General features: G+C 38.6%; 1 protein-coding gene across 3 annotated transcripts in view; it reads left to right on the top strand.

Annotated features, from left to right (window-relative positions):
• Positions 1-21,827, top strand: part of TLR1 (toll like receptor 1) — a 46,240-nt gene extending 24,413 nt beyond the window's left edge. For 2 of the 3 annotated variants that reach the window (XM_047091671.1, XM_047091673.1), the window contains exon 2: positions 19,367-21,827. In XM_047091671.1, coding sequence (XP_046947627.1) covers positions 19,434-21,803 — 2,370 coding nt within the window. In that variant the 5' untranslated portion in view covers positions 19,367-19,433 and the 3' untranslated portion in view covers positions 21,804-21,827. Of the gene's footprint in view, positions 1-10,997; positions 11,128-19,366 lie in introns of those variants that run through there. The other variant, XM_047091674.1, reaches the window with a different exon arrangement.
• Positions 21,828-23,452: the final 1,625 nt, after the last annotated feature.

Raw genomic sequence — 23,452 nt, 5'->3', positions numbered from 1 at the left:
TATTTACTGACATGAAAAGATATTTATAATGTGTTATAAATTAAGAAGAGCAGATAACAAAACAGCATACAGTCTAATGCTATCAGTGTGTGTGTGTGTGTGTGTGTGTGTGTGTGTGTACAAATTTTCTGAACAGCAATTTGGCAGCAGGTATCAAGAGACTAAATCATGTTCATTTACATTAAAAAAGTTTGCATGGTTACTACAAAAATGATATTGGCTTATCTGTATACAGTGAGATTACCATTGATTTATTTTTTTTCCTTTTTATTGATTTATATTTTTTGATTCTATTCAGTTAACATATATTCCTTGGGTAATAAAAAAAGTAAAATAACGAAGAAACTTTTCTTGAGAACACATACACATATATTTGCTTGACCTTGTCGTAGAGAAGAACTTTCTAAACCTAAAAGCAATGTAACAGTAGTCTGCTGGAACTTGTCTGTATAGATTGTGAGAGCTTCCTGTTAAACATTCAGGAATTTTGCATTCATGTCAGTTGGCAGCTAGAAATCAACCATAGTGGAAATATTTATACTGCAGGTATTGGCAAATGCTACAAATCAGGCTTTTTGGGGGAGTGGTGGTGGTGGTGAGCAACCTGGTTTACCAGCACACAACTGAATGACAGTGCTAGCAAAGAGAAAGTCAGTTTTCTTATTTAGATAAAAATATATGCATTTATTGGTTCAAAAGATCATGAAATGAAAAGTAAACAATGGGGGAAGGTGTTTGCAAAAAGTCTGACAGACAGTGTCAGTGACATAAAATAGAATGCATAGTTAAATAGTAAAAACATAACCCTGCTAGAGAAATAGGCAAATGACATGAACAGGTAATTCACTAAAAGATACAAATTGCCAATAAACGTGAATAACTGAGACATTTATAATAAAAGAAAATAAAAATGAAACATAGATATCACTCTTCATGTATGAAATTGTCTCCAAAATGCTACTTTTGTGGAGAATGTGGAGAGTGAGTATTCTGACCCCCTTGGGAGCAGGCAGATTGGCACAAACTTAATGGTGAGCACTTGGCAGTTATGTGTCAAGAACATAAACTTGTCCATGCCCTTTAACCTGTTAATTTCTTTCAAAAATATATCCTAGACAACAGTAGAAAACTCCAACCAAGATTGTGTACAAAGTGCTTGTTGACATTTTATGAAACTGAAAGAGGGAACCTCCTACCAGGTAAATAGCTAGAGACAAGGATGGCCTTGGCCTACGATTTACTCAGGTAGCAGTTTCAAAAATTTGGCTGGAAAACTTTCAGTAATTAAGGGAGAATTAATGAAAAGGCAGATGTCCAGGTGATGCCATTTTTTATTCCCAGCCAGCTTGATAGGACACAATTTGAGCTCTAGGATCAGGTGGGTAGGAGGAATGGTGGTGTGGGGGAGAGTAGGGAGGGGAGGAAGGAAGCAGAGGCACTCCCCCCCCCCAAACTAAGGCACTGTGGTCATAGCATTGTTCTTGTCCTTATTGATTAAGAAACCATACTCTATACCCCTTCCTGATAAAAGCACTCAACAAACAAGGACTAGATGGGAACTTTCTCAGCCTGGTGAAAAGCATCAGTGAAACATTCCCAGCTAGCATCATACTTAATGGTGCAATACTCCACGCTTTGCCCCCTAACATAAGGAACAAGATGAGGAGGTCTGGTCTCATCACCTCTATTCGACATTGTCCTGGAAATGCTAGCCATGACAATAAGGCAAGCACGTGTTATAAAAAAGCATGCATACGGGGCGCCTGGGTGGCGCAGTCGGTTAAGCGTCCGACTTCAGCCAGGTCACGATCTCGCGGTCCGTGAGTTCGAGCCCCGTGTCGGGCTCTGGGCTGATGGCTCAGAGCCTGGAGCCTGTTTCCGATTCTGTGTCTCCCTCTCTCTCTGCCCCTCCCCCGTTCATGCTCTGTCTCTCTCTGTCCCAAAAATAAATAAATGTTGAAAAAAAAAAATTAAAAAAAAAAAAAAAGCATGCATATTGGAAAGAAAGAAGACGACATTTTGCAGATGACATGATCTTGTTTGTAGAAAATATTTAGGAATCCACTAAAAAACTAATTAAAACTAATAAACAAGTGTAGCAAAGTTGCAGAGAAGATATACATACAGCCAATCTACACATGATGCTCAACATCATTAGGCATCGGGGAATTGCAAATTAAAACCATAACGAAATACCACTTCATTCCCACTAAGAAGGCTATAGTAAAAGTCAGACAATCACTAGTGTTAGCAAGGATGTGGAGAAATTGGAAGACTTTCACACTGCTGGTGGTAATGTAGAATGGTGCAGCTGCTTTGGAAACAGCCTAGAACTTTTCAAAAGGCTAAACAGAGCTACCAAATGATGCAGCAATTCCACACCTAAGTACATACCCAAGAGAAAATGTGTCCATAGAAAAACCTGTACCCAAATGTTCACAGCAGCATTATTCATAAAAGCTGTTAAGTGTAAGCAACTCAATTGTCCATCATCTTGTCAAGTAGATAAATAAAATGTGATACATCCATACAATGGAAAATTATTTAGCAATAAAAAATGAAACACTGATAGCAGCCTAATATGGATAAATCTTGAAAACACCAAGCTAAGTGAAGAGACCAATTACAAAGAAGCCCATATTGTAGATTCCATTTACATGAAATGTCCAGAATGGGCAAATCTATAGGGATTAGTACAATGTGTAGTAGCTTTCTAAAGTTGGAGCACATGCAGGTGTGGCCGGTGACAGCTAAGGCGTGTGGTGTTTCTCTTTAAGGTGATGAAATATTCTAAATGGATTGTGGTAACAGTTGCATAATTCTGTGAATATATTTAAAGCCATTGAATTGTGTACTTTAAGTGGGTAAACTTTTTTATGGTATGTGAGTTCTATCTCAATAAAGCTTTTGTTTAAAAAAGAAGAAAAAAAACAACTATAGGTCATATCTTAGAGGCAGGATATTTACAATGCCCTAGATCCAAAGAGAATGCCTGGGTATGGAATTAGGGATGGGCAGAAACTGCTATTGAGAGAACGTGAGGAGTGGCCTGGAGTGTAAGATATGGGAGCTCTATTTGAAGTTAGTTCTCTGGGCTGCTATTAACTGGGCTTAGGTTTGTGCTTATTTGCATGGCTGTGATGACACTCCATCTAGACCTGGGCTTTCCAATATCTCCAGCCCACTGAGCACCTGAAGTGCGGGTAGTCCAAATAGGATGTGCTGTAGGTATAAAACACACACTGGATTCTGAAGACTTAGAATAAAGCACATACGAAATATCTCATTAATAATGTTTGATATTGATTACCTGTGGAAATAATATTTTGTAGCTATTAAAGTAAAATGTTAAACATTTTACAAAGAGGGGTGCCTGGGTGGCTCAATCGGTTGAGCATCAGACTTTGGATCAGGTCACGATCTCATGGTTCGTGGGTTCAAGCCCCACACCAGGCTCTGTGCTGACAGCTCAGAGCCTGGAGCCTGCTTGGGATTCTGTCTTTCTCTCTCTCTCTCTCTCTGCCTTTCCCCTGCTCATGCTCTGCCTCTCTCTCTCTCTCTCTCTCTCAAAAATAAATAAATAAATAAATAAATAAATAAATAAATAATAAACATTTAAAAAAATTTTTTACAAAGAAATTATATTCCTGAGAATTAAAGTTTTCTTTAGGACACATGGATCAATGCATGGGTGTACATGATTACAAGTGTGTGTTCGTCCAATGGCAATAGGGAGGAAAGAAGGAGGTGGGTGGGCAATCAGAGTGGTGGGAGGAAATTTGAAGGGAATCACAGGACTTCAGAGTGCTCACAGGCTTTGCTTCCTGCCCTGTGGGCTTTCCTCTCCAGACCTGGTTCAAAGTCAAATACGTCTGGGAGCTGAATTCTTACTCAGAAACCACCCTCATCTCCAGTGAAGGGTCTGAGGGAAGAAATGGTAAGAGTGGAGGAGGGGGAGGTTCATTCTTGCAGTTTCAGAAATATATTTATAGATACATTTCCCCTATTAAACAAAGTGTAGGGGCGTGGTAGGAGGAAACAGAGAGATACACAGAATATTAGAAGAACCCCAAGTTCTGATACTAGGCTGGGGACAAGTTCTGAGGCAGACAGCTGGCATTTCTTAACCTTATTTGCCCATTTGTGGTGGTTGCTGATGAGGTTTTGGGGTGATGGTGGGGGGGTCCGGAGCTGACAACCAAGAACATTCTTGAAGACGTCTTTGGTGCAAAAAAGATGATTTTATTAAAGCATGGGGACAGGACCCATGGGCAGTAAGAGCTGCCCAGGGACCATGAGGAGAGACTGGTTATATGTTATGGAGTTGGGGGAGGTAAAGTCCAGGGGAAGTTTCCGATGAGATTTTCATACGCTGAAGACTCCCAGGATACTGGAGGCCTAGCTATTGTCAAACTAAGGTTGTTTTCCCTCTAGCAAAGCATTAGCATGAAGACAATAGGGAGTCCCTGGGAAAAAAGCCTCAAGTATTTGTCTGGGCTGCAGGTTATAAGGAAATTTAATTTTTTCTGCCATTTCTTTCTGCCTTTGTTTCCCACATCAGTTGTTGCTTTTGTTATGTTAAAAGAATGGCACTATCAGAATGAATTCCTAGAGTGTGCAGACAACTAACCAGAAGGAGATGTCTTCGACTTTACTGTTAGATAGTATGTTTCTCACATGGAGTTTTAAAAAATAACTTAAGTTTATTTATTCATTAAGAGAGAGAGAGAGAGAGAGAGAGGGAGAGAGAGAGAGGGAGAGAGGGGGGGGGGGGAGAACAAGTGTGGGAGGGGCAGAGAGAGAGAGTCCCAAGCAAGCTCTGTGCTGTCAGCACAGAACTTGACTCAGGGCTCCATCCCCTGGAACTGGGAGATCATAACCTGAGGTGAAATCAAGAGTCAGACGCTTAACTGACCGAGCCGCCCAGGTGCCCCTAAAAAATCACTTTTTGAACTAAGTTTGAAAATATCAATGGCAAAAAATTCAAGCACCAGACTGTCTCGGAAAACAAGTTTGTTAAAAACAAGGGACTAGTTAGCATCCATTCTCTATTAGCACATGAATGATCTTCTCTCTCTAGGAGTTTTAGCAGAGTGCTGATCTTGACCCCTCCCTCTTTAATGGGGGACTGATCAAAACGCAAGAATAGAAGCAAAGCATCTGAGACACAGCCAGGTCTGCTCTTCCTTTCTCAGCCCAGCCGCCACAATATGCATTTTGAATTCAGCCAATAATCATCTGTGGTTTATCAACAGCATGTTTTTCACTTCGCACAGAAACAGCAGTCAGCTGTCTAGAATGAAAGAGCCACAGAAATTCTATTTTAATACAGGCCTATCAATTAACCCACCAGCCCCTATTCTACATATGAATAGGAGAAAATTGGTTTACACTTCCTGTGTAATTTCAGTGGGATTCAGTAGATGGCACAAAAGAGCTTTTCTTCCCACCCCCAACATTTAAATATAGTTGCTAGTGAAATAAATGTTCCAGGAAGTACTTAAATTTCCTACAGATTGCCAATGCGACCGACTGGCAGGTTTGTTGGTAAGCAGCAATATATATTTTTTTAATATCCTATAGAAAGAAAATAACGGTTTAACTAGTGATCAGACACAAAAATCTCAAAAGTCTCTGTGATTAAGAGACACTGTGGGGGGCGCCTGGGTGGCTCAGTTGGTTGAGCGTCCGACTTCGGCTCAGGTCACGATCTCGCGGTTTGTGGGTTCGAGCCCCGCGTCGGGCTCTGTGCTGACGGCTCGGAGCCTGGAGCCTGCTTCTGCTTCTGTGTCTCCCTCTCTCTCTGCCCCTGACCCACTCGCATTCTGTCTCTGTCTCTGTGAAAAATAAATAAACATTAAAAAAAAAAAAAGAGACACTGTGGGTTTGGGGTGTTTTTCTAAGTGGGTTATTTCTGATGCGTACTTACTGTGGTTTGCACTAGTGTTTAATTATCAGCTGCTCATCCTAAGTCAGAGAAAGGGTTTTTTTGGCGTGTCTTTGTTTTTCTTTGGATGACACCTCATCGCATGCATGGCTGGCTCTCAGGAGACTTATGTGAGTTGAAGGATGAATATTCCAGTCGCAAACACCTCACGGTTTTCTTACAGAGCTTCTCTCTGTTGGTTTCAGATGGCATCGTTCTTCCCGTCCTTCCCCGTTTCTCCCTTTGCAATGAGAATGCTGCGGAAAAGGGGGGTGTAGGTAAATTAGTCCTGGAGGTGGTGCTGTCCTATAACCCCTCTGTTTTATGGACAGGTTTATTTTATTTCTCTGGGCTGTTCCACAAGATCTTCTTTTCTGTTTTCTCAAGCCACCGAAACCATTCTGGGTGCTACTAGTCAGATGGAATTGTAGATCTTGAAAATGTTTCCCAGGCTACACCCACTTTGATCAAAAGAGTCGAAAGTAACTGCATCTTGGGACATCTGGGTGGCTCAGTCTGTTAAGCTTTTAACTATTGATTTCAGCTCAGGTCACGATCTCCTGGTTGGTCAGATGGAGCTCTGTGTTGGGCTTCAGGCTGTCAGTGCAGATTCTCTCTCTCTCTCAAAATAAGTAAACTTAAAAAAAAAAAACAAAAAAAAGGAAGTTCATCTTTACAATAAAAAGGAAAAGTTTACAAAACCACTTAGGAAACAAAGCCAAAAAACTCTTGAACTGGTTCTGATCTTTTCAACTTAATAGCTAGTTGGCCTTGTGTAGAGAAGACTTGTAAATACTATTTGTGGTGCCGAACTTAATAGTGCCAGATTGATTGTATGGATTTTATCCATTCAATTTCCCCAAAGTCTCTAAAGATAATTCAAATGTATCGATGCATTGTCTCATATAAAGTGAGGCTAAATCTATCTTTTTTAAAATGTTTATTTTTATGGAATACTTGGGTGGCTCAGTCAGTTAAGCCTCTGACTTCGGCTCAGGTCATGATCTCATGGTTCATGGGTTCAAACCCCATCTTGGACTCTGCTGACAGCTCAGAACCTGAAGCCTGCTTCGGATTCTGTGTCTCACTTTATCTCCACCCCTTCCTGCTCGTGCTCTCTGTCTCTCAAAAGTAAATCAACACTAAAAAATGTTTTAATGTTTGTTTTTTTTGGTGTATAGAAATGCCACAGATTTCTGCATATTGATTTTTATATCCTGTGACTTTCCTGAACTTCACGTATCAGTTCTAGCAGTTTTGTGGTGGAGTCTGGGTTTTCCACATAGAGTATCATGTCATCTGCAAAGAGTGAAACTTTGACTTCTTTCTTGCTGATTTGAATGCCTTTTATTTCTTTTTGTTTTCTGATTGCTGAGGCTAGGACTCCTAGTACTATGTTAAACCACAGTGGTGAGAGTGAACATCCTTGTTCCTTAGGGGGAAAGCTCTGTTTTTCCCCTTTGAGGATGATATTAGGAGTGTGTCTTCCATATATGGCTTTTATGATCTTGAGGTATGCTCCTTCTATCCCTACTTTCTTGAGGGTTTTCATCAAGAAAAGATGCTGTATTTTGTCAAATGCTTTCTCTGCATCTACCGAGAGGAGGTTCTTGCTTGTCCTTTCTTTTACTGATGTGATGTATCACATTGATTGTTTTGCAGATATTGAACCAGTTCTGCATCCCAGGTATAAATCCCACTTGGTCGTGGTGAATAATTTTTTTAATGTATTGTTGGATCTTATTGGCTAGTATCTTGTTGAGAAATTTTGCACCCATGTTCATCAGGGAAATTGGTCTATACTTCTTTCTAGTGGGGTCTTTGTCTGGTTTTAGAATCAAGGTAATGCTGGCCTTGTAGAATGAGTTTGGAAAATTTTCTTCCATTTCTATTTTTTGGAACAATTTCAAAAGAGTAGGTGCTAACTCTTCTTTAAATGTTTGGCAGAGGGGCGCCTGGGTGGCGCAGTCGGTTAAGCGTCCGACTTCAGCCAGGTCACGATCTCGCGGTCTGTGAGTTCGAGCCCCGCGTCGGGCTCTGGGCTGATGGCTCAGAGCCTGGAGCCTGTTTCCGATTCTGTGTCTCCCTCTCTCTGCCCCTCCCCCGTTCATGCTCTGTCTCTCTCTGTCCCAAAAATAAATAAACGTTGAAAAAAAAAAATTAAAAAAAAAAAAAAATAAATGTTTGGCAGAATTCCCCTGGAAAGCCATCTGGTGCTGAACTGTGGTTTGTTGGGAGAATTTTGATTACTAATTCGATTTCTTTACTGGTTATGGGTCTGTTCAAATTTCTATCTCTTCCTGTTTCAGTTTTGGTAGTTTACATGTTTCTAGGAATTTGTACGTTTCTTCCAGATTGTCCATTTTATTGGCATATAATTGTTCCTAATATTCACTTATTATTGTTTGTATTTCTGTTGTGTTGGTTGTGATCTCTCCTGTTTCAATCTTGATTTTATTTATTTGGGTCCTTTCCTTTTTCTTTTTAATCAAAGTAGCTAGTGGTTTATCAGTTTTGTTAATTCTTTCAAATAACCAGCTTCTGGTTTCACTGATCTATTCTACTGTTTTTTGTTATCGTTGTTTTGATAGTATTTATTTCTGCTCTAATCATTATTATTTCCTGTCTCCTGCTGGTTTGGGGTTTTATTTGCTGTTCTTTTTCCTGCTCTTTAAGGTGTAAGGTTAGGATGTGTATCTCTGACCGTTCTTCCTTCTTTAGAAGGCCTGGATTGCTACATACTTCCCTCTTCTGACCAACTTTGCCGTGTCCCAGAGGTTTGGGGCTGTGGTGTTATCATTTTCATTGGCTTCCATGTACTTTCTAATTTCCTCTTTAGCTTCTTGGTTAGCCCATTCAGTCTTTAGTAGGATGGTCTTTAGTCTCCAAGTATTTGTTGTCTTTCCACATTTTTTCTTGTGGTTGATTTCGAGTTTCATAGCATTGTGGTCTGAAAATATGCACAATATTATCTCCATTTTTTTGTACTTGTTGAGGGCTGATTTGTGTCCCAGTATGTGATCTGATCTGGAGAATGTTCCATGAATGTGTATTCTGCTGTTTTAGGATGAAACGTTCTGAATATATCTGAGAAGTCCATCCAGTCCAGTGTGGCATTCAAAGCTATTGTTTCCTTGTTGATTTTCTGTTTAGATGATCTGTCCATTGTTGTAAGTGGGGCGTTGACGTCCCCTACTATTATGGCATTGTTATCTATCAGTTTCTTTATGTTTGTGATTAATTGATTTGTATATTTGGGTGCTTTCACATTTGGAGCATAAATGTTTACAATTGTTAGATCTTCTTAGTGGATAGACTCCTTAATTATGATATAAGGCCTTCTTCATCTCTTTACAGTCTTTATTTTAATGTCTGGATTGTCTGATGTAAGTGTGGCTACTCCAGCTTTCTTTTGGTGACCATTAGCATGATAGATGGTTCTCCATCCCCTTACTTTCAATCTGAAGGTTTCTTTGGTCTAAAATGGGTCTCTTGTAAACAGCATGTAGATGGATCTTGTTTTCTTATCCATTCTGTTACCCTGTGTCTTTTGATTGGAGCATCCGGTCCATTGACGTTTAGAATGAGTGCTGAAAGATATGAATTTATTGCCATTATGTTCCCTGTAGAGTTGGAGTTTCTAGTGGTGTTCTCTGGTCCTTTCTAGTCTTTGTTGCTTTGGTCTTTTTTTTTTTTTTTTAATCTTTTCTTCCCTTAGAGAGTCCCCCTTAAAATTTCTTACAGGGCTGGTTTAGTAGTCACGAAACACTTTAATTTTTGTTTGTCTGGGAAACTTTTTATCTCTCCTTCTATTTTAAATGACAGTCTTGCTGGATAAAGAATTCTTGGCTGTATATTTTTCCAATTCTGCACTTTGAATATATCCTGCCACTCCTTTCTGGCTTGCCAAGTTTCTGTGGATAGGTCTGCTGTGAACCTGGTCTGTCTTCCCTTGTAGGTTAAGGACTCTTTTTCCCTTTCTGCTTTCATGATTCTTTCTTGGCCTGAGTCTTTTGTGAATTTGGCTATGATAACCCTTGTTGATGGACAGTTTTTGTTGAACCTAATGGGAGTCCTCTGTGCTTTCTGGATTTTAATGTCTGTGTCTTTCCCCAGGTTAGGAAAGGTTTCCACTATGATTTGCTCACATAACCGTTCTATCCCTTTTTCCTCTCTCTTCATCTTCTGGGACCCCTCTGATTCTGATGTAGTTCCTTTTTAATGAGTCACTGATTTCTCTAATTCTTAAATTGTGCTCTTTTGCCTTAGTCTCCCTCTTTTTTCTGCTTCATTGTTCTCCACAAGTTTTTCCTCTCTATTGCTGATTCACTGCTCTGCCTCATTCATCCTTGCTGCTGTGGCATCCATCAAGATTGCAGCTTGGTTATAGCATTTTTTATTTCATTCTGACTAGCTTTTATCTCTGCAGAAAGGGATTCTAATCTGTTTTCAATCCCAGCTGGTATTCTTATTATCGTGATTCTAAATTCTGGTTCAAACATCTTGCTTTTATCTGTGTTGATTAAGTCCCTGGCTGCCCTTTCTTCCTGTTCTTTCTTTTGGGGTGAATCCCTTCATTTTGTAATTTTGAAGGAAGAAAAGAAATTAATAAGGTAAAAAAATTAAAATTAAAAAATTAAGAACAACACAAAAAAATCAAATAAAGGATGCTAAATCCTAGGTGTGTCCTGATTTGGTTGTTGAAAGGAGCTTGATAGGTTAGAGAAAAAAAAACGAAAGAAAAGAAAAGAAAAGAGGAAAATGCTTGCAAATTTGAAAAAAAAATGAATACAATTAAATTGAGTAAAATGAAATAGTGGAAGTAAAAAATAAAATTTGAAAATTTTTACAAAAAAGTAAAAAGATATAGTAGAAAAAATTAAAGAAAAATATTTTTAATAGAATGGAAACTAAAAATAATTTTTTTTCTCTTTTTGTATTCAAGAATAAGAAAAGAAAAGAAAAAAAAATTGGATAGATGGACCAGCAAAAAGACTGAACTATGATTGAAATTACATCGGTTTCCCCTGGAAGTCAAACTATGAAGCACTTTATAATCTGTAAACTAAGCAGGTGGAGAGACTTGTGTCGTTCTTGAAGAGTGAGGTTGGCCAAGTTGGGCAGAGCTCAGTGTAATGGCTCCATTTTCCACTAGAAGACACTGCGTAGCTTACTGGGATGAATTGTTGTGGCACTTGTAGGTGTGTATGCACATGCGCAGGAGGGGTGAAGATGGCATCACCCAGCTGCCCAGTCTCTAGTATCAGAACTCTGTACTTATAGTTTGTCTCTATACTCTTTCTGACCAGCAGTTGCACACCCTTCCTTTGTCTCCAGCTTTCCCCTCCCTGTTTTTATATTATTCTTGCTTCCTTTCCCTTATGTTCATCTATTTTGTATCTTAAATTCCACATATAAGTGAAATCGTATATTTATCTTTCTCTGACTTATTTCACTTGCCATAATACAATCTAGTTCCATCCATGCTGTTGCAAATGGCAAGACTTCATTATTTTTCATTGCCAAGTAACATTCCATTGAATATATATGCCACACCTTCTTTATCCATTCATCAGCTGATGGACATTTGGCCTCTTTCCATAATTTGGCTATTTTCGATAGTGCTGCTATAAACATGGGGGTGCAGGTGCCCCTTCAAATCAGCATTTTTGTATCCTTTGAATGAGTACCTATTAGTGCAATTGTTGGGTCATAGAGTAGTTCTATTTTTTTTTGAGGAACCTCCATACTGTTTTCTAGAGAGTGGCTGCACCAGTTTGAATTCCCACCAGCAGTGCAAAAGGGTTCATCTTTCTCTGCATCCTCACCAACATCTGTTGTTGCCTGAGTTGTTAATTTTAGCCATTCTGACAGGTGTGAGGTGGCATCTCATTGTGGTTTTGATTTTCATTTCCCTGATAATAAGTGATGTTGAGCATTTTTCATGTGTCTTCTAGCCACCTGGAGGTCTTCTTTGGAAGAAGAGAAGAAAAGAAAATCTTTTGCCCATTTCTTCACTGGATTATTTGGGTTTTTTTTGGGGGGGGCGTGTTGATTTTGATAAGTTTTTTATAGATTTTGGATACTAACCCTTTACCTAATATGTCATTTGCAAATATCTTCTCCCATTCTTGGTTGCCTTTTAGTTTTGCTGATTGTTTCCTTCGCTGTGCAGAAGCTTTTTATCTTGATGAGGTCCCAATGGTTCATTTTGCTTTTGTTTCCCATACCTCTAGAGACACATCAAGTAAGAAGTTATGGGACTGAGGTCAAAGAGGTTGTTGCCTGTTTTCTCCTCTAGGATTTGGATGGCTTCCTGTCTTACGTTTAGGTATTTCATCCATTTTGAGTTTATTTTTGTGTATGGTGTAAGAAAGTGGTCCAGTTTTCCCAACACTATTTGCTGAAGAGACTTTTCTTTTCTATTGGATATTTTTTCCTGCTTTGTCAAAGATTAGTTGGTCATAGATTTGTGGGTCTATTTCTGGGTTCTGGAAAACTATTCTGGGTTCTTGATCTATGTGTCTGTTTTTGTGCCAGTACCAGACTGTCTTGATGATTACAGCTTTGAAATACAGCTTGAAGTCTGGAATTGTGATGCCTCCAACTTTGGTTATCTTTTTCAGGATTGATTTGGCTATTTGGGGTCTATTGTGGATCCATACAAATTCTAGTATTGTTTGTTTGAGCTCTGTGAAAAATGCTATTGGTATTTTGATAGGAACTGCATTAAATGTGTACACTGTTTTGGGTAGTATAGACATTTTAACAATATTTATTCTTCCAATCCACAAGCGTGGAATGTTTTTCCATTTTTTGTGTCTTCTTTAATATCTTTCATAAGCTTTCTATAGTTTTCAGTGTATAAATTTTTCACCTCTTTGGTTAGGCTTATTCCTAGGTATTTTATGTTTTTTGGTGCAATTGTAAATGGGATCGATTCCTTGATTTCTCTTTCTGCTGCTTCCTTATTGGTGTACAGAAATGCAACTGAGGGGCACCTGGGTGGCTCAGTCAATTAAGCATCTGATTTCAGTTCAGGTCATGATCTCGCAGTTTGTGTGTTCAAGCTCCGTGTTGGGCTCTGTGCCGACAGCTCAGAGCCTGGAGTCTCCTTTGGATTCTGTGTCTCCCTCTCTCTCTGCCCCTCCCCTGCTCATGCTCTGTCTCTCTAGCTCTCTTAAAAATAAATAAAACATTTAAAATTTTTTTTATAAAACCACACTAAAAAAATGCAACCGATTTCTGTAATTGATTTTATATCCTGCAACTTTCCTGAGTTACATATTAGTTCTAGCAGGACTTGATAGAGTCTTCTGGGTTTTCCACATAGGGTATCATGTCATCTGCGAAGAGTGAAACTTTGAATTCCTTCTTGCCAATTTGGATGCCTTTTATTTCTTTGCATTGTCCAATTTCTGAGGCTAGGACTTCTGGTACTATGTTGACTAACAGTAGTGAGAGTGGATGATCCTTGTCGTGTTCCTGACCTTAGGGGGAAAGCTCTCAGTTTTTCCCCATTGAGGATGATATTAGGGGTGTGTCTTTTGTATATGGCTTTTATGATCTTGACGTATGATCTCTCTATCCCTACTTTCTTGAGGGTTTTTATCAAGAAAGGATGCTGTATTTTGTCAAATGCTTTCTCTGCATCTCTTGAGAGGATCATGTGATTCTTATCCTCTCTTTTATTAATGTGATATATCACATTGACTGATTTGCAGATATTGAGCCAGCCCTGCAGCCCAAGAATAAATCCCACTTGATCGTGGTGAATATTTCTCTTAATGAATTGTTGGATCCAGTTTGCTAGTATCTTGTTGAGAATTTTTGCATCTATGTTCATCAGAGAAATTGGTCTATAATTCTCCTTTAGTGGAGTCTTTGGTTTTGGAATCGAGGTAGTGCTGGCCTCAAAGAATGAGTTTGGAAGTTTTCCTTCCATTTCTATTTTTTGGAACAGCTTCAAGAGAATAGGTGTTTACTCTTCTTTATATGTTTGGTGGAATTCCCCTGGAACGCCATCTGGCACTGGACTCTTGTTTGTTTGGAAATTTTTGATTACTGATTGAATTTCTTTACTCGTTATGGGGTCTGTTCAAATTTTCTACGTCTTCTTGTTTCAGTTTTGGTAGTTTACATGTTTCTAGGAATTTGTCCATTTCTTCCAGATTGCCCAATTTGTTGGCCTATAATTGTTCATAATATTCTCTTATTATTTTTTGTATTTCTGAGGTGTTGGTTGTGATCTCTCCTCTTTCATTTGTGATTTTATTTATTGGGGCCCTTTCCTTTTTCTTTTTCATCAGTCAGGCTAGGCGTTTACCAATTTTGTTAATTCTTTCAAAGAACCAGCTCCTGGATTTGTTGACCTGTCTACTGCTTTTTTAAAAATTTTGATATCATTGATTTCTCCTCTAATCTTTATCATTTCCCTTCTGGTTTTGGGTATTATTTGCTGTTCTTTTTCTGGCTCTTTAAGGTATAAGATTAGGTTATGTATTTGAGACTTTCTTCCTTCTTTAGGAAGTCCTGGATTGCTGTATACTTCCCTCATATGACTGCCTTTGTTGCATCCTAAACGATTGGGGCTGTTATGTTTTCATTTTTATTGGCTTTCACGTACTTTTTAATTTCGTCTTTAATTTCTTGGTTAACCCATTCATTCTTTAGTAGGTTGTTCTTCAGTCTCCAAGTATTCATGGTCTTTCCATTTTTTCTTGTGATTCGTTTCAAGTTTCATAGCATTGTGGCCTGAAAATATGCAAGGTATGATCTCGATCTTTTTTACTTGTTGAGGGCTGATCTGTGTCCCAGTGTGTGATCTATTCTGGAGAATATTCCATGTGCATTTGAGAAGAATGTGTATTCTGCTGCTGTAGGATAAAATGTTCTGACTGTATCTGTTAAGTCTATTCAGTCAAGTGTATCATTCAAAGCCCTCTTTCCTTCTTGATTTTCTGCTTAGATGATCTGTCTATTGCTGTATGTGGGGTGTTGAATTCCTACTATTATGGTATTGTTATCAATGAGTGTCTTTATGTTTGTGATTAATTGATTTATATATTTGGGTGCTTCGTGTTGGGGACATAAATTGTTACAATTATTAGATCTTGGTGGATAGACACCTTAATTATGATATAATACCCTTATTCATCTCTTGTTACAGTCTGTGTTTTAAAATCTAGATCGTCTGATATAAGTATGGCTGCTCCAGCTTTCTTTTAATGACCATTAGCATGATAAGACTGTTCTCCATCCCCTTCCTTTCAATCTGCAGGTGTCTCTAGGTCTAAAATGGGTCTCTTATAAGCAGCATATAGATGGGTCTTGTTTTCTTATCCATTCTGATACCCTATGTCTTTTGATTGGAGCATTTAGTTTATTGACATTTAGAGTGAGTACTTAAGATATGAATTTAGTGCCGGTGTGTTGCCTGTAGAATTGGTGTTTCTGGTGATGTTCTCTGGTCCTTTCTAGTCTTTGTTGCTTTTGTTTGTTTGTTTTTTTTTTTTTTGTTTTGTTTCATCTTTTCTCTATTCAAGGAGTCCCCCTTAAAAATTTTTGCAGGGTTGGTTTAGTGGTCATGAACTTCTGTAGTTTTTGTTTGTCTGGGAAACTCTTTATCTCTCTTTGTATTTTGTTTGCTTTTTTTTTTTTAATTTTTTTAATGTTTATTTATTTTTGAGACAGAGACAGAGCATGAACAGGGGAGGAGCAGAGAGAGAGGGAGACACAGAATCTGAAACAGGCTCCAGGCTCTGAGCTGTCAGCACAGAGCCCGACGCGGGGCTTGAACTCACGGACGGCGAGATCATGACCTGAGCCGAAGTCAGACGCTTAACCGACCAGCCACCCAGGCGCCCCTCTCTTTGTATTTTGAATGACAGTCTTGCTGGATAAAGAATCCTTGGCTGCATATTTTTCCTCTTCAGTACATTGAATATATCCTGCCACTCCTTTATGGCCTGCTAAGTTTCTGTGTATAGGTCTACTGTGAACCAGATATGTCTTCTCTTATAGGTTAAGTACTTTTTTCCCCTTGCTGCTTTCATAATTCTTTGTCTGTGTATTTTGTGTATTTGACTATGATATGCCTTGTTGATGGTCAATTTTTGTTGAATCTAATGGGAATTCTCTGTGCTTCTTGGATTTTGGTGTTGGTGTCCTTGACCAGATTAGGAAAATTTTCCACTGTAATTTGCTCACACAAACCTTCTGCCCCCTTTTCTCTCTCTTCATCTTATGGGACTCCTATGATTCAGATGTTATTCCTTTTTAATAAGTCACTGAGTTCTCTAAGTCTTATATCATGCACTTTTGCCTCTGTTTCCCTCTTTTTTTCTACTTCATTACTCCATAATTTTGTCTTATATATTGATGATTCACTGCTCTGCTTCATCCATTTTTGCCATTGTGGCATGGATTTGAGATTGCATCTTGGTTATAGCATTTTTAATTTCATCCTGACCAGATTTTACTTCTTTTATCTCCACAGAAAGTGATTCTATGCTTTTCTCAACCCCAGGTAGCATTCTTTTTGCCACGGTTCTATATTCTAGTTCATACATTTTGCTTATATCTGCATTGATTAAGCCCCTGACTGTCATTTCTTCTGCTCTTTCTTTTGGGGTGAATTTCTTTGTTTTATCATTTTGGAGGAAGAAAAAAAACTAATAAAATAAAGTAAAAATTAAAAAATTAAAAACAAAACAAATCAAATGAAGGAAACTAGATCCTAGCTGTGTTTTGGTCTGCTTGTTGAAAGAAGCTTGATAGAATACAGAAAAATTGGAAAGAAAAGAAAGAAAAGGAAAAAAAGTTAAGAAAATTTTAAATTCAAAAAATTATGTAGTAAAATAGAATAAAATGAAATTAAGAAAATGAAATAGAATAAAAGTTTAAAAATAATAAAGAATAAAGTAAATAATTAAACATTTTAATTAAAAAATAAAATAAAAATAAAATTTTCTCCTTATACAAGACAAAGAAAAAGAAAAAAAACAATTTAAGCAAAAAAAAAATGAATAAATGAACCAGCAAACACAGTGAAACTTGAATGAAGTTAAATTCAGTCTCCCCTAGAACTGAAACTATGAACTATGTCCTAGAACTGGACACTTTGCAGATGGAGTGACTTATGCTCATCTTCTAGAGGTTGTTCTTGGAGAGCACAGTTGGGCGGGGCTTGGTGTAACATCTGCCTTCTCCACTAGGTGGTGCTGCTTAGCTTACTGGTGTGGATCAGCATGGCGGGCATGCTCATGCCCATGTGCATGCATGGGAGAGGTGGAAATGGCTTCACTCAGCTCCCTATTCTCTGGCACAGGAACTTCACGCTCTCACTGATCCATGATCAAGCACCTCTTCTTTGTCTCAGGCCTCTGTCCATTCCCTGCCTCTAACCTGTCCGTGTCCAAGCCATCCACCTCCCAGGTGGCACCTCCCTCCAGAGTTTTATCTTAGATGGGGTTGTGTTTCAAAACCCCACACTTCAGAGATCTTTGCAGCTTGGATCCACACTGACTCTCTGGGGGAGGGTCTTGCTGAACAATGGCCAGGTACCGACTTGCCCCAGAAAACATTCATGAGATCACACAGTGGCAGAAGTTCAGAGATTATGGTATATCACAACATACAACTAGTGCCAGGTTTCATCCCACTCTGGAGTCATTTTCCCAATCCCAGCAAACATGGCTGCTCTCCAGGGTCTGCTGGGAACTTTGCCTTTGGGGAGGCTTTATGGCCTCTACCAAATGGTTTCCAAGCAGGGGAACCATTTCTCCCCATTGCACAGGGACTCCTCAGACGCTGCTGCCTGCATCTGGGGATTCGCCCTACTTCCTTACCGGAGCATCACCAGGCACTGAACTCCAGAACTTCAGACTTTGTGCTCCACTGATTATAGAATCTTGGTATTATTGAAACTCTCCTTTCTCTCCATCACTGGTTTTGGGCAACACATTTCTTGTTCAGTCCTCTGTGTTTTCACTCTTTCTCTCTCTCTCCTACTACTTTCGGGCGAGTATTTTTCCTTCACTCTCCTGATGTACTGCAGTCTTCTTTCTCTATCTTCTGTTTGCAAAAAGAGCTCCTTACCCTCTGTGGCTTTTCTCTCCCCCCGTTCACCTCTCCACACCATGTACCTGCTGAGTTCTGTGGCTCAGGTTATGCAGATTATTGTGTTAATCCTCAGATCAATTTTCTAGGTGTACAAAATGCTTTGGTGCTGATCTAGCTTCATTGCAGAGATGAGACAAGCTGAGGGTCTTCATGCTGCTCCACCATCTTATATCCTCCCTTCCTACCATTATTCTTGATTCATTTACTCTGCTTAAGTTTTCCATGTCATTTACTACTACATGAAATTACATTTAGTCATTTGTTTTCTGTCTACCCACCAGAGAACAAACCCCTTGAGAATTAGGGCTTTATTTTGCTCACGGCTTTATCTCTAGTTCCTAAAACATGGCCAGTAGATTATCAATAAATACTGGATGAATAAACAAATGGATGAATAAATGGATTTTGAGAGACCTTTAGTTATCTAATTACCTTTTGAATAATACCAAAGTTAGGCATGAAGCCATGTGTAAATAATAGAAAGTAATGCAAGAAAGCCTGAATTCAACCCCATGTGAAAGGAACTCTTAAGAAAGCCATGAGGTGGTGCATGTCAAAAGTAGAAAACATACCAGCTGTGAATCCTAGCTTGAATTCTATATGATCTTGGGAAGGTTGTGGTCAGTGGACTTTCCATAAATATGTAAAACTACCTTTCCATAAATATTAGTTTCCTGTGGCTGCTATAACAAATTACCATACACTTGGTAGCTAAAAACAACAGAAATTTATTCTCTCATGGTTCTGGAGACCAGAGGTCTAAAATCAAGGTGTTGGTAGCACTAAGCTCTCTCTAAAGCCTCTTTCAGCTTCTGGTAGCTGTCGGCATTCCTTGGTTTGTGGCTGTATCTGATCCAATTTCTGCCTCCATCTTCAGATGGCCTTCTCTGTGTCTCTATTATCTCCATCAAATATCCCTCTGCTTTTCTCTTATAAGAACGCTTGTCACTGGATTTAGAGACCACCTGGATAATCCAGGATGATCCCCTCATCTAAAGATCCTTAACTTAATCATCTCTACAAAGATCCTTTTTCCAAGTTAGGTAATATTCACAGTTTCTGGTGATTAGGACAGAGTTACAAGGTGTATATCTTTTGGGTGACGTCACCATTCAACCCATTACACCATGCATATTAAAAATTATTTGATTAGAGGTAGTGTAATTGTTTATCAATATGTGTATTTCCCTGGTTTCAGATTGTGTGACTTCAAAGAATGTAGACTTCATTTTATGAGTCCCTAGGAAAAAATGTTTCATGCCAGTCATGCCTAGTTTAATACAATTATTTAAAGTGGATTTTTTTTTTTTTTTTTAGGATTTGTACCTGTATCAAGATGCTCTAAAGGATAACAACTATTCTTAGGAATGTCTAATATTACAAAATGATGAAAACTAATTCTAGCATCTTCCATTTTGCCATCATCTTCATGTTAATACTTGAGGCCAAAATCCAACTGACTGATGAAAGTGAATTTTTGGTTGACAGATCAGAATCAAGTCTCTTTCATGTTCCCAAAAACCTATCCCTGAAAACAACAATCTTAAATATATCACAAAACTATATATCTGAGCTTCAGACTTCTGACATCGTATCACTATCAAAGCTAAGGATTTTGATAGTTTCTCATAACAGAATTCAATATCTTGATATTAGTGTTTTCAAATTCAACCAGGAATTGGAATATTTGGATTTGTCCCACAATGAATTGTGGAAGATTTCTTGCCATCCTACTGTGAATCTCAAGCATTTAGACCTCTCATTTAATGCATTTGTTGGCCTACCCATATGCAAAGAGTTTGGCAATATGTCTCAACTAGAATTTCTGGGGTTGAGCGCCACACAATTACAAAAATCTAGTGTGCTACCAATTGCTTCTTTGCATATAAGTAAGGTTTTACTGGTCTTAGGAGACGCTTATGGGGAAAAAGAAGACCCTGAGAGCCTTCAAAACTTTAATATAGAAAGTCTACACATAATTTTCCCCACAAGAAAAGAATTCAGTTTTATTTTGGATGTATCAGTCAGCACAGCACTAAGTCTGGAACTTTCCAATATCAAATGTGTGCTAGATGATAATGGATGTTCTTATTTCCAAAATGTTCTGTTAAAACTTCAGAACAACTCAAGGTTATCAAATCTTACTTTAAACAACATTGAAACAACTTGGAATTTTTTCATTATGATCATCCAGTTGGTTTGGCATACAAGCATAAAGTATTTCTCAATTTCAAATGTAAAACTACAAGGTCACCTTGACTTCAGAGATTTTGATTATTCGAACACTTCACTGAAGGCCTTCTCTATACACCAAGTGGTCACTGATGTGTTCAGTTTTCCACAAAGTTATATCTATGAAATCTTTTCAAATATGAACGTTCAAAATTTCACAGTGTCTGGTACACATATGGTCCACATGGTTTGTCCATCCCAAATTAGCACATTTTTATATTTGGATTTTTCTAATAATCTCTTAACAGACATGGTTTTCAAAAATTGTGGAAACTTGGCTAAATTAGAGACACTTAGTTTACAAATGAATCAATTAAAAGAACTTGCAAGTATAGTTTATATGACCAAGGAGATGAAGTCTCTACAACAATTGGATGTTAGTCAGAATTCTCTAAGGTATGATAAAAATGAAGGAGATTGCTCTTGGACTACAAGTTTATTAAGTTTAAATATGTCTTCAAATATACTTACTGACTCTGTTTTCAGATGTTTACCTCCTAAGGTCAAGGTACTTGATCTTCACAATAACCAAATAAGAAGCATTCCTAAACCAATCATGAAACTAGAAGCTTTGCAAGAACTCAATGTTGCCTCCAATTCCTTAGCCCACCTTCCTGACTGTGGAGCTTTTAGCAGCCTTTCTGTACTGATCATTGACCATAATTCAATTTCCAACCCATCAGCTGATTTCTTCCACAGCTGCCAGAAGATTAGGTCCATAAGAGCAGGAAACAATCCATTCCAATGCACCTGTGAGCTAAGAGAATTTATCCAGAATATAGGCCAAGTATCAAGTGAAGTGGTAGAGGGTTGGCCTGATTCTTATAAGTGTGACTATCCAGAAAGCTATAAGGGAACCCCACTAAAGGACTTTCATGTGTCTCAGTTATCCTGCAACACAGCTCTGCTGCTTGTCACCATTGGGGTCACTGTGCTGGTGTTGACTGTTACTGTGACTGCCCTCTGTATGTACTTTGATCTGCCCTGGTATCTCAGGATGGTGTGTCAGTGGACTCAGACCCGGCACAGGGCAAGAAACCTACCCTTAGAAGAACTCCAAAGAACCCTTCAGTTCCACGCTTTTATTTCTTATAGTGGGCATGATTCTGTGTGGGTGAAGAGTGAATTATTACCAAACCTAGAAAAAGAAGACCTAAGGATTTGTCTCCATGAGAGAAACTTTGTTCCTGGCAAGAGCATTGTGGAGAATATCATCAACTGCATTGAGAAAAGTTACAAGTCCATCTTTGTTTTGTCTCCCAACTTTGTTCAGAGTGAGTGGTGTCATTATGAACTCTACTTTGCCCACCACAATCTATTTCATGAAGCTTTTGATAACTTAATCTTGATCTTGCTGGAGCCTATTCCACAGTATTCCATTCCCAGCAGCTATCACAAGCTCAAAAATCTCATGGCACGAAGGACTTATTTGGAATGGCCCAAGGAGAAGAGCAAACATGGGCTTTTTTGGGCTAACCTAAGAGCAGCTATTAATATTAAATTGATGGAGCAAGCAAAATAAATAGATCACACATAGATCAAAAAATATATGTGTGCTGCTTTTGGAAAAATGTTGCTGCTTTTGGAAGTTCCAACAATGACTTTATTTTCATCAACACAAATCTAAATGCAATTTTGAATGTGTGATGCAGATAAACACAGGTACTTTCAGGCTCTAGTTCACCATTTACATATGGCAATGAAAATTAATGAAATAATTTTAAACAGTTAACGTCTAACACATGAAGAACTCACTTTTTCTTTTCTCCTTCCTTCCTTCCTTCCTTCCTTCCTTCCTTCCTTCCTTCTTTCCTTCCTTCCTTCCTCTAGCCCTGAATTCATTGAATTTGTCATGTAATCAAGAGAAGTAGCTGTTTAAACAACTTTAGTTTCTATAGCAGATATCTATAGCTATTGATGCCCTTCTCATTTCTACTCAGGTTTGCCCCTGCATGTTGAAAGCTACTTATTGCTAATGCTGTAGGCTCTTTGCCTGAAGGATTTCTCCTGGCCATGATAATCCACTTTCCTCACACAAAGGGCAATTTAGAAATGCTGGATATTTTTCTTGGAGGGAGCTCTCAACCAATGTCAGGAGAACTGGCAGATAAATACCCCAAATTTCTCACCCATTTTGGGGATAAATCTGGGGTGTGCTTTATACTATCCCTGAGTTCCCCAGTAGAATGGAATTCTAATTCTCCATGGTAGAAACAGCTTAATAAATGTATTTTTTATTGGCTTCCTTTCTACGCTTATCTCATATCCTCATTTCTTCAAGGGTGTTTCCTGAGATCACCTCTGAAATAAACTACTTGTAGTTGAATAATTGTCTCAGGGTCTGCATTTGGAGGAACCCAAACTAAGAGTGAGTTACATCTCAGGTCAAATGGAAATTCTGAGCCTGTTTTTTTTTTTTGTGGCTGGATATCTTGCTGAGATTCTAGCTGCCTAACCTAGCATGCACGGGTGACTTTACTCTTTTGATCAGAAGGAGGAATACAGTCCACGTGTACTGTTTCTATACATAGTATTCTTGTCTTTAGGAACTATTAAACTAGGGCATGAACAGATTAGAACATTGCAAGGAATGGGCCATGTTAGATATGTTTTCTAGCACAATTTTATCAGATTTTTTCAATATTCATGAGTAATTCTCCCTGTCTATCCTTTTAGTCTAACTGCTAGCTCTGGGCAGGTGTAGTCAGAGAGCATCTTGTCATAGCTGCACCATGTATCTCTCAGTTTATGCCCTGTGGCTTCATTAATAGCACTGCACATGATATTTGTAGAAGCCTGTTAAACCATTCTGATAGATGCATAAACCTGGAAGTGCCAGAGATATACCTTGAGATTTTTTGACCACTTAAGGGATGGGACCTATTAGATAAATATTGCTGTCTTTTATTCTTGGGTAAACATAATTATATTCTACACCATTTCTCAATGAGTTCCTGGTGGGACTGAGGCTTACTCACTCTGAGATTTGCTTTTCTTTCTTCCTTGTTTCATTCTTCTCAGTCTCCTCACTCTTGAGCCCTGAGACTACTTCTCCAAACAAATGACCTGCACCCAAAGCTCTTATCTCAGTCTCCACTTTTGGAAGAATAAACCAAAATAACACTTAACCTGTACTAGTTGCTTCTTGCCCTAATTTACTTAAAGTCGATA

This window comes from Lynx rufus, unplaced genomic scaffold (genome assembly GCF_022079265.1).
Source record: "Lynx rufus isolate CCGP_SWC_20201006 ecotype Redwood Valley unplaced genomic scaffold, mLynRuf1.p SCAF_3, whole genome shotgun sequence".
Taxonomy (NCBI): Eukaryota; Metazoa; Chordata; class Mammalia; order Carnivora; family Felidae; genus Lynx; species Lynx rufus.
This window is presented reverse-complemented; position numbering and strand designations above follow the sequence as displayed.